The sequence below is a fragment of the Perna viridis genome, chromosome 7 (genome assembly GCF_037379345.1).
Source record: "Perna viridis isolate PV_CMFRI_1.1 ecotype Kerala chromosome 7, ASM3737934v1, whole genome shotgun sequence".
NCBI classification, from domain to species: Eukaryota; Metazoa; Mollusca; class Bivalvia; order Mytilida; family Mytilidae; genus Perna; species Perna viridis.
This window is the reverse complement of record NC_142451.1, coordinates 25703915-25716104: the sequence shown is the minus strand read 5'-3', so window position 1 is coordinate 25716104 and position 12190 is coordinate 25703915. Positions and strand designations below refer to the sequence as shown.

At 33.8% G+C, this 12190-nt stretch overlaps 1 protein-coding gene across 1 annotated transcript; it reads right to left on the bottom strand.

The window, feature by feature from the left end:
• Nucleotides 1–1749: 1749 nt before the first annotated feature.
• LOC148611991 (uncharacterized) lies at nt 1750–11087 on the bottom strand. Its single transcript, XM_088593059.1, has 5 exons — nt 10765–11087; nt 8377–8497; nt 7629–7743; nt 5546–5685; nt 1750–4633 (listed from the first exon to the last, which is right to left on the bottom strand). The coding sequence occupies exons 1-5, from the start codon at nt 10964–10966 to the stop codon at nt 4369–4371; spliced, it is 843 nt and encodes a 280-aa protein (XP_088449185.1). The 5' UTR covers nt 10967–11087; the 3' UTR covers nt 1750–4368.
• Between the last annotated feature and the right edge of the window lie 1103 nt (nt 11088–12190).

Sequence of the window (12190 nt, the reverse complement as noted above, 5' to 3'; positions counted from 1 at the left end):
AATGAAAGTTTTAATTTAGTTCCTAAGATCGTAGTTCTAGGGAAGCGTAAAACAATGAGGAATAAAGCCAAAAGTAGTAAGTTCTTCACTACTCAGATAATTATGAAGTTTGTACAGGAATAAACATTTACATGTAAGTAATGGTCTTTGTTCTATGTGTTGTAAGTTTTTGAAAGAATTATAGTTTCCTAATGTCAACTTCATACAAAATGTCGTAATAGCCTTACAAATTTTCTACAGTTAGTGATGTACATTGCACCAGACCCTGGATATGCGTTTTAAACAGGCATGTTGAAATGTTCTCAATGCCTGAGTGTCGCGTAATTTCATAACACTACAAAGCATACATCCATATAAAACTGACAGAATTACTACGGTGTGATAAAGTATGAAATTGTTTGTAGTGTTCTCATCTTTCTGGAAACCCGAAACGCCAAACACGTCGTGGAATGACCGCCGAGATCTTTCGCTTGTACATGTACGTGTAACATTTTCGTTTGATTTCAACTGAGTCATAAGCCCTGTGCCTAGATGAATTTTTGTGCTTTAATGTCAGTTCGCTACTGCCAAAGGCCGAACAAGATTTGCTCGTTACAAGAAAGTAGATAAACTCCTCCTTGCCGCATACCTCGGTTTATAAGAAACCATTGTGATCGCGCACTATATATCATATTTTATCGCACTGTTCGTGCATGTATAGCTTTGGTCAATAATGAACATTGAACCTTTAATTTCCATTAATATAATTAAGTACCATTCTGTTTAAGAATCAGGCAATGAAAGGCACTTCATTTATATCAATTTGATCTTTTTTGCCTCAAGTATATTCAAATAGATCTAGAAAACAACTGAAAAGCTATTTAAATTATCCTGAAGCATTGGTGACATACATTGTAGATATTTTTTGAATGTTTATACAAATGTATACGGAAAAAGTTCCGGAAAACTTTTCCCCAATTTTTTCACAGTGCATTTCAACTAAATTTGAACTATCAATATCTTAAAAAGGCAAACTTTACAAACACTTTGACAGTAATTTCATGAGGTTATGAGGTATAAATACTTGGATAATGCAATGAAATCTCTGTGTATTTTTACTTCACGTGCCACACCTTATACACATTCTGCTTGATTCTTAGACGGAGAAGTACTTAAATAATCAAACCAGCATGCCACAACGTACCAAAAGCTCTTTTTATATCCAAAAAGGATGACATACAATGTTATTCTTCTCATCAGGATTTCAGTACACACAAACCACGTAGACAAACAATTGAACCTTCTGTTGTAGCTGATTGTTTGAACGTGAGTTATAATTGCTGCTTGTTTGAAAACGAGTTTTAATTAGCATACAAGTGATTGAATCCTTGTGATTAAAATACTTTCAAACAGGTTGTAGAATGACGAGAGAAATGCATTTGGTATGTACGAGTCACATTTGTGTGTCGGTTTATTCCCGCCTTTAAGAATAGTAAATAGGGTGTCTTCCACGAAGACGAAATACAGCCAGCTAACAAATCGTCGTTTAGATTACAAATGTTCGAACGCGTTTGTAGACAATATGTGAGGAAGGGAAATAAAGTTTTAATCATAAATAAGTTAAAAAAGTAAAATTAATATTAAATACAAAAAAGTATTAAACAAAATCAAACATATCGTGTAAGGAAGGGGGTCCAAATGTTTGTCCTAAGGACTTTCGTCATGTATGAATGATACTACTAGTATATGGAATATAAAGAAGAGGATCAATAAATCATTTTTCGTTTATTAAAAATAATTGAGCGAATATCTCCTGATGGTGAACAATATCACTCACCATCAGAATTTTGCTAAATTCTACAGTTTTTTAGTAACAACTGTATCTTGACCTCTGTGTTCTATTTTTAGTAACACCAGTCATGACTTTTGGATCAAAAATCCAAACGATCGGATTGGGCAGGATACCCTAAGAAACAATCATACAATCTTTCATTAAATTCTGTACAGCAGTTTTTGAGAAGATTTTAAAAAGTAATTCATCAAAAGCAGCAACATAAGGTTAAAAAAGGGCTCCTGCTCCAAATTGGCGCAACAGGTTTTCATCCAAAAGACATATCTCATCGTACTGAACACTAACCCCTTCACGTCAGAATTTAGTTAAACCTTATGACTTTGGGTATGCCTGTATATGAGAAAAACTCAGTTTGTGCAAGATACTTTAGGGAGCAATCATGCTAAGCTTCATCTGCAAATCCAATCAATAATTTCAGAAGAGAAGATGGATTCAAAAGTTGTTAATGGAATCCAGGTAACTAAAGAATAATGCAAAATGGTATTCATGGTTGGAAAGCCTACATATTTTTTTTATCTTTTATATTTTGTTTATTTGTTATAATTAACAGAAATTAACATGTAGCTTTTCATATAACCCGTGCTCTTAGGCAATAAAGAATATAGAAACTGTACAGTAGAATTTAAAATTTAAGGGAGATAATTCTGTAAGAGAATAATCAAGGGAACCAAGGTTATAGGATACAAGAGCGCAATTATTCACAATGCAATTTCCGTATGGGGGTCCTCACTTCCACTTAATTCTAAAAATAGATCCGGATGAAATTTCTCTAATGTAACGCAATGTTGCTGAAATACACCCATATAGCTTCTAAATTTGGAAATAAAAACCACCATGCCATGCGGCGTTTCTGTCCGTAAAATTAAGGGTTAGAAAGAGGGATACTTTTTCAAACATCAATTTTTCAGTAGCCACCCTAAGCCTTAAGTGCTCCATAAAATACGCATATTTTCAAATTCGATACTTTTGGTTCCTAACTGTTCGTACAATTTTTTCATGAAAATATCTTTTTTATTATCCACCAATCGTGAACGTTTCTGTATTTTCCACTGGGCTGCATGTTTGGGTAAAGATCTGGCGGAATACCGAGGAGACATAATTGCGCTATTGTAACCAATAGCGGTAATCAAAGGATGTAATCCAGGGACGAAGACCAGACATGGAAAACAGACATACACAACAACGGACATAAAGTAACTAAAATCATACATACAAAGTAACAAAAGCAAATGAGCAACTTTAACTCCACTAAAAACTGGGAGCATGGACCAGGTGCACCGGTAGGATAAGCTTCTGCTTTTCTAGAAACACCCGCCGAGTTGCTCCGGGGTAGACGAAAGAGGAAAGGAAAACTACGACACGTTGAACAAATCAGTTTTCATGGCGCAGATGGATACACCGTAACGATCAACGAGTTCATGATGATGACCATAAAACTTCCTTTCCGGAAGCCTATTTGTTAGAATTTCAGCGCGATACAAAAATTCTGCGTATTTTCGGCGAGCTCCGGTATAACGTAAGAGTTGTGATATGAACACTCCATAGATAGGTGCTGAAGAGATGTTGCCACAGATGAAAGGAAAGTTGACAATTCTGAATGAAAGGTCATCACGTTTGTCGTAAAGTTTGGTCAATAGTTTTCCTTTACCATCGATTTGTAAACGTCACTAAATTACAATAGAAACTGTTGGGGTTTCAATGCAGAATCTCCCATGTGCATACACAATGGAATGATTGATAATGCAATTCATCATATAGACCCACAAAATAACTTATTAATAAAAATATAACTGTGTAGCCTTTTTAGGTATATCACATAATACAGAATTTGTATGACCTAATTATTACAAAGCACTCCACATAAGAATCATGCAAAATATGATTCATTGTTAGAAAGTCTGCATATTTTTACTTTTGATGGTTTGTTTAAAATGTCATAGTAAACAGAAAGTAACATGTGGTTTTTCATATAACCCTTGTTCATAGATAAAAATCATATAGAATGGACAGTAAAATTCAAAATTAAGGGAGGTAACTCCATAAAGACACTAAAATACAATATTGGATTTTCCATGTGAATTAAATTATAAAAGCAGACAGATTGGAATGGATAAATATACATTACATTATATAGACATATAAAGCAACTTTATAACAAAAATAGAAATATGTAGCCTTTTTTTGGGTGTTTTTTTTTTAGATTTTGCATGATTCTAACAAAGGCAGCTACTTAAATATGTACAACGACTAAAGAAATAAGCTTATTAAATAAGATACAAACACACACACTGTATTATGGTTAATAAAACTATGAAAGTTTCTAGTATCATCACATGTCCACATTAAAAGATTTTTTTTTTTTAAAATCATAACTGTTGATTTGATGCAAATGAAGGTATTTCTTGTCTGAATCGAACTTCAACACCTGTTTGTTTTGATTCAGAGATATTTTTAAGATAAGAAGATATGTAATGTTTATCAAATGTCAACCACGACAAAATGACATCGTAGCTATGCATTACCTCCCTTTCATAGATTTAGAAACCCCCTCCACCACCACCACCACCATCACATCCTCCCCCTTCCCCTCCACCACTACTCCAACCATGACTCCTTTGACTAAATGCCCCTCCTCTAGACCTCGCCCCTGTTTTGCCAGCTTCTTCGCAATGCCCATGCCTTCGGCAGTAGATGATAACGCCAAAAGAACCAACGATTATTATTGTAACAAAGCCGAACATTAATCCAACTATGAGTAAAACATTACTGGTATCATCACACTTCCCACCTTCAAAAATCATTCTGAAAAAAAAGCACATTCATATTAAACTGTTGATTTGGTATAAATGTAGGTATTTATTGTCCGAATCGAATTTCATGTAATACTTCTTGTGTTTGATTCAGAGGTTAAGAAGGTATGTCATTTTTATCATAATTATGTTCACCACGACCAAAAAGACATCATAAATCCGAAAACAAAAAGATAAAGATGAAGCAAACAAAGTACGAACAGAAAGACTTTACCACACTGAACATACAAAATTAAGGTGATAATAACCAGCAGGTCATCAAAATTACATTTACTGTTTACTATTTTAGAGATACATGCATTAATACTTATCAAGAACTAATATTTATCGTTTCAATCGGTATATTCACCATTTCAAATATTTACGCATCCAGTGGCGGATACAGGGGGTGCAAGGGGTTGGCACTCGTCCTTTGGAAAATCAGTCATTTTCATGCGTAGAATTTAAAAAAAAGATAAATAATGTTTTAGCACCCTCATGCCCCCTGCTTTTCAAAGTGTCTTGATCCGTTCCTGGCCTCTGCTACACTCAGTACTTCAATTTACCTCTTTATGCAAATTAGTACCTAACATCCACGGATTCCCTTAACTTCGATTCCCACGATCAACATCATCATGCTTTGTTCTGGAACTTTTTAATTTCACTATAAAACTGTATTTGCATGATTAATTTGTGTAACTTGCTACAAAGTAGTATGCGGTGTATCTTTTAAAATATTTTCATGAAATGCAAGATCAGGCATGGGTTTTATAAGACTAGTTCTTGAGTTAATTTTCAAAACACTTCAATGCCAAGCGATTTGTTTGGTTGATATACAATTTGATGAAGGATTTGAGAAAAATTGACTTAAGATTGAGTGTTTATAGCGTTAACAAAAACAAAGCAAAATAAATTGATAACTTACTTGTATTCATCAACCATATACTTAATGCCTTCTCCAAATCGATCTGATTTCAGATATGTATCTCTAGCATCCTCATATATATTCTGTATACATAATGATTTCAGAACCTTGTTTGCATCGCTCCCAACTGAGGTGTAAATCTGAAATAGATATTCTACATGTGTTAGAGACGTTACTTGGCTTGGTAAAAGAAAATAGGACATACAGATCAACTTACAAATATCTATAAAAAAGAATTGTTCCAAACAAACCCTTGGCCTGCAAGTTACTACATGTTTTTAAGGCGTTACTTTCGCCTGGTAAAAAAAATGGGACATACAGATCAACTTAAAAATATATTTATAAAAAAGAATTGTTCCAAACAAACCCTTGGCCTACAAGTTACTAAGGTGTACAGGTAAAAGCACTGGGCTACTAAATTATAAAGTTAGATAAAATCATGCTAAGACGATATCAAGTTTGAAGTTTTTTTCAGGTTTTTGTGACATTCTCGAAGCTCCGGTGTTTTATCCAATATGAACATTTTTGACTTCCCTCTCAAAACTTGAGTGAAGCCTGAAATTACGATCTAGAATGTAAAGTACATATTCCTCGACTGCAATGAATTCAAACTGTACCTTTTTCTCGAAAGCCAACATTTAAACCGGTGACCATTTTCCGAATGCTGACAAAACTAAAATTGTAATATATGTATCAACTACTACAGTTTGTACAACTAATAACCTGCAGTATACACTTGAAAAATGAATCCCATTATTTATATTACATGTATACTACATGTATTTCTTTATGATGTAAAAAAGTAAACATTTCAACCTGCTGGTTTAGTGATCTAGGGCACTTGGCTTAGTGCATGCAGTTTACAAAACGAGAGGTACATATGCAATTTCAAATCCCTCCGAGGGAACAACCAGAAGTTTGCACTGGGTAAATTTGAGACCCTTATACATGTATACATATGCTTACGTTATCTTCTGAATCCCTTTATTATGATTTTATGGAACAACAAATAGATTTATCACACTTTTAGACGTTCACATTACTGCAGTAGTATTATACATTGGTTGAATGGTCATGAGGGGTACAGTTAATTTATTACTCCGAGGTACCAACTTACACCTCGAGCAACGCCGAAGGTAATATTTGGTATTGATAAATATTTGGGGAATAAATTTACTGTTTGAATTCCTAAATGAACAATCGACAGATGTGATATTGTATACTGAACCATAACGATGCCTTTCGTAATATTGAGAAATGAGTAGCAAAATGATTCGTTGTTATCAATCAGTATCGGGTTTCAGGTTACACACCAACAATTTTACCAATGAGCATTTGGAACGTAAATTACACCCCCACCCCCCCACACCCCCCGTACATATACCTCTTAGCTTTGGAAATAATTCTCATTTTATTTCAAAAATTTAAACTGTTACTAAAAGAGAAAAAAAAGCGTTTTTGCACATTTGAAAGGTATTTTTCTTCTTGTGATGTAAATCCTAACCTCCATAATGATCCTAAATACACCCTATATTGTGAAACCCTGGGATTTACCATGCTATTTAATTAATACATTGTATATACCCTTCACTTCCGGTGACCAGTACTGCACTTAAAGTTTTCTTAGTACCCCAAATGCCATTCTGGGGATTGTGGGATGACATATGTGTAGAATCATGCCGATTTATAGTTTTCCGTAGGTCTAAGTTAACTTAAAGGTGTAATATAGAGAAGCCATTGAATATTGTTAAATTACCATTGAAGGCTATGGGAAGTGGAATTAGTGGTTTCCAGCCTTTCCCACTGTTCAAGGATGAATCCCGAGAAAATCTGAACTTAACAGTTCGTGGAGGGATATACTTTTCGAAATATAAGTATGACACCATTGCCCCTGTCAATAGTAAAAACACTTTAAACATTTAGCGAAATAGACGTTATTAGCACATTAACTGTCAGGCGCTTGTCACAGAGAAATATGATATTAAGATATAGTATATGTAAATAATACGTTTATGCGAATGTAAAAGTCGATTACTAGATATGTTGCTAGAATATTAGTTTATACAAGGTACTAAGAGCATACCTGTCTGTCTGTTCTTGAGAAAAATATGACTACATCGCTGTCACAAGAATACGGCCCTAGGTTCCATCGTTTTCTAAGATTTGTTGCGAAATTCTTGGCGTTATCTTCCTTTGTCTTAAATAAAAACTTTAAAATGAGTCGATTTCTTATGTGCATTTTGTACTTAAACATCGTTGTTGAAAACCAATTCAACCACAATAAACACGATTTCTCAAAACTAATCATGTATATACAGCATAATACCAATGTTTAATAATATTTATACTAACTGGAACAGCAAACATTATTCATTTACAAAAAAGCTGGGATTACTTTGCCGCCTGAAGTTGACTTCTTAAATACTAGTACACAACTTAATTTTAGCTCTTTTTAACTAGTAATGGCCTCTAATAATATTCAAAATATTACAACGTATAAAGCAAAAATAATTTGGGCAAAAACAACTAATTCACTTAACACGGACAATACTCAGTCAGGGCGGTTTTATGATTTGAAGTTATAGGGGGCGCAGGACGTTAAGCAGAGATATGAGAACATTTATTTAGAGCAGTTCTTTCACTTATTTAATGAAAGGACTGAGTTTCATATAATTCTAAATGCTTCGTTAACTTCGTGTGCTACTTAAACCTATTTATTTTCCCTCTTTTTGACACCGTTGGAAACCCATATTATAGTCAATTTAAGGATAGGTGAACGTCCGTCACAAAAAGGTAAATCATGTAACTCTATATTACACGTATATACTTACCCATATGTAAAATCAATTTTATTGATCAGAGCAACGCCAATGTATACTCTGTTCTCGTTGTCGTTGTTGCACAACGATGTTGATGACGTAACGTTTTGGATTTTTGTGTCTATTTGGTCCGCTGTAAATATATGAAAACGTAGTGTTGATAATAACAGCAATTATTAAATGGACGCTCACATTTTGTGCTGATGTCGTCAGCCACCACGATGTCTTTGTCGACATAATATTACATGTGTACAGGAAGCAGACAATGAATGAAACAAATGCGTAGCACATAACTGTTTGAAGTCTTTAAGATGTTTGAATGTTGCGTGGTCAAATCGGCCTTTGCTGATTCTTAGTCCCCAGAATTGTGTTGCTTTTGGCTAATATCTTCACAATTCATTAAATCTGATAGATGCAGATAAGTTTTATCTTTTGTGCCTTAATATTGTACATGTACTTCACGATAAATTTAGTTTGGTCAATATATTAACTCAATCAAATTAAAAATTAGACATATCAATTTTTTCCACTAGAATCTTGGTTCTCTTGATTACTTCTCCATTCAGTAAGTACATGGAACAACAGACTTAACTGATAGGTCTAATTTGAATTAGATTAATATTTATTTACACAGGTACATGTACGAACATTCAAAGGCACATACATGAACATGTACAAGTAGGCTGACCTCAAAAGAAAATAACTTACGGGGTAACAACAAAATTACCGAACACTAGTCCGATCCATAATCAAGTCCAAATTAAATCGGACAAAATAGATATTACACCACCGGAGTAGCTGGTATTGCAATGGTCCTGACTTTGTACATGCATTTCAACGAATGGTGGATTAAATCTAGGTTTTACAGCGCGCAACCCCCCTCTCATTGCGGCGTAAATATACTGGTGATGATAATTAGCATGGCTCAAGCAATTTCTTATATATTAACTTCCATTTTACAAACTTAAAGCATCAGATTCTTTTCATTGTGTATTTTTTTTCAGTCAAAAATTAAAAAAAAACAGATTAATATGAGGGAATTAAAGCATTGAATTTATTCCTGTTTTATCTTCTAGTTGAAGCATGATAAGCTCGTGTTTATATAAACAAATATAGGACGTTTAATACCAAACTCGTCCGAAAGGTGAAAAACTGATGATTTCTTTCGTCTGTACGTTTACAAAAAAGATTTTTGTCATATTTGACCAAGCTTTCATTGCGAGGAAATATTTGTATATCTGGTATTTTTTTTGTTTTTTTTGTTTTTTTTGTTTTTTTGTTTTTTTTTGTTTTTTTTTTTTTTTTGTCACGTAAGTTTGATTTGACATGATGAGCTATGTGCCATGTTGACTCTACATGCAGTTTATAAATATGAAGTACCCAAGTGTCATATTTGAAAATGTTTTACTGTTCTAAACAGGTGGGTTTCCTTACCAATCAATGTATGTGGTATTCGGTCGCTACATGATTATGATTGATTATTGGCGTTTAACGCCCGAGCAGCAATATATCGGGCGTTAAACCCCAATAATCATGCAGCGGCAGAATTGCCGAGTTAATGTTGTTGTTGGTACCATTTGGTTGACCGCTTTCTTTAAAAAAGTTCATTTAATACCTTTCCTGTGCTTACTATATTGTTTAAAGAAAAGTCATACTGTATGTCTTGTTCAAAGAGAACTTCACCATAGAGAGGAGAAATAATAAGCAGGTTTGCGTATGATTTGTTCATTTTCAAGCTAAAGAAGAAAAAAAACAAAGATAAAAAACTAGAAAACAACTTTATGAAATGAATACGGAGATTTGTAGGATAAACAAGTTAAAAAAAAACACCGTCTCAAAGTAGGACGAGGACATAATAATTGTTTTCAGGGGAAAATCATTTACATGTAAATTGAAACACCTAGAACATGTACATACAACAAGTATTCTGTCACATGTATACAATGTAAAACATGTACATACAACAAGTATTCTGTCACATGTATACAATGTAAAACATGTACATACAAGTATACTGTTACATGTATACAATGTAAAACATGTTCATACAAATTGAAGTATACTGTTACATGTATACAATGTAAAAGTAAACAACAATCTATATCCACTTTTGGAGTGATTTTTAACCAAATTATTCCTTTACTGTCTTCAGCTTGCATATGAAATAATATTCAATTCAAAGTGACATTTTAGTAGCTATTAATCTATAAATTAGCATAAATTAATGCTTGACTTCTATGGGCCCGTAGACCGTCAGACAACCTCCTTAAAAAAATACATCGTATCAATTTGATGCCTTGTTACATAATACACTGTATTCTTAATTTTCTTGAATTTTTCAATTACATTTTTATCATCATACAATGTACTACCTGTACCCCCTCCTTAATATGAATATACCTGTCAGTGAACTTATTATTTTGCAAGGATCACAAACCAAAGAGTGAGTACAATTCCGGCCACACAGTCCTTCTCGTTCAGAAAGATACGGAAGTTCATCGTATTTCCAATCAGTTCTACAAACTGGACTGGAACATTGCTGTCCATTCACAAACATCGAACGATGACCGAGATATAAGGAAAGGAATGTAATCCACTTCATTTCTTGTTTGATGTATCGATAAGTAAAAGAAGTTGGTCTTCATATATATATAATAATTTTGACAATTTTAATTACGAATAATAATATCAAGGTTAACTTATTTGTAACCGTCATCGATGTTTTAAAACAATTCTAAATCATACATGAGTAATATACAAGTAGTTTCCTACAACAGGAATTTTAATAAACATTACCTGTATATACATTTACATGTATGTATTACACATTACCAAAATAAACACTTACAGAAAAAATCTGCGTCTGTTGAATCAAACTGCGTGTCCTGTCTGATTCTGGTCGCTTATGGTCTTACACGTATTACAGTCTGGAGATTGGCTGTAAGTAAACTCTAACTGTTCCCAGGTGTTTCGGCCCTTTCTGGTTGGCGGGTCCGTAGTGGTGGCCAATCTGCTTACCCCCTGTTCTGTTCGTCTCAACTGTTACATAACTAACACCCTATACAGTCTGACTCATTCCTCTTTGCCTCGTCATTCTCCCCTAGCTCCTGTAACAAATAATAAATAAGAGTACCATACGATCCACGAACTTTATCATGTTTTGGTATCTTCACCTAAACGACGAAGGAGTTCATGTCAAAGGGACCCCGTGCTTTGCAGAATAATCCAATATATCTTTCTGTAATTGTTCAATAACTGGTGTTTACATTACGTCAAAATCCGTAGAAAAAGGAATAATGTTATTGCTTAATCACTGAGCCTTTGCGGGTATGGTTATTCAGAAACAATGAGCATGCACACCACAAAGTCTACAAATGAAACGCATAGCCATTCATATCTAATTTGCATTGAATCGACATATATAAATTAGAAAAAATACAATGTAACATGGTAATAATATAACCGGAAGAGCCAATCCAGACAATAGTACATGTACAAACAATGAATGTACATGAATCTACATATCAGTAATGTATTATTTTGCACTCTTATGTAACAAATTGGTTCCAAATAAACTGTAATGAAATAAAAACTTCAATATTAAAAGCGGTCAAAGTTCTCTGGGGGTCGAATTGTGTACATTTGGATGAAATGTATTTAGTTTTTCATAGAGTAATTTTCTCTCCAAATCGTGAAGTTGACAAATAAACATTAAGTGTACTTCGTCTTCAATACAGTTATGCATGTACATTTTTAGACACTCCTTCGCCGTGAGGTAATTTATCTTGTTTGCCAATATCTCGTTCGACCTGTTTCAATCTTAAGG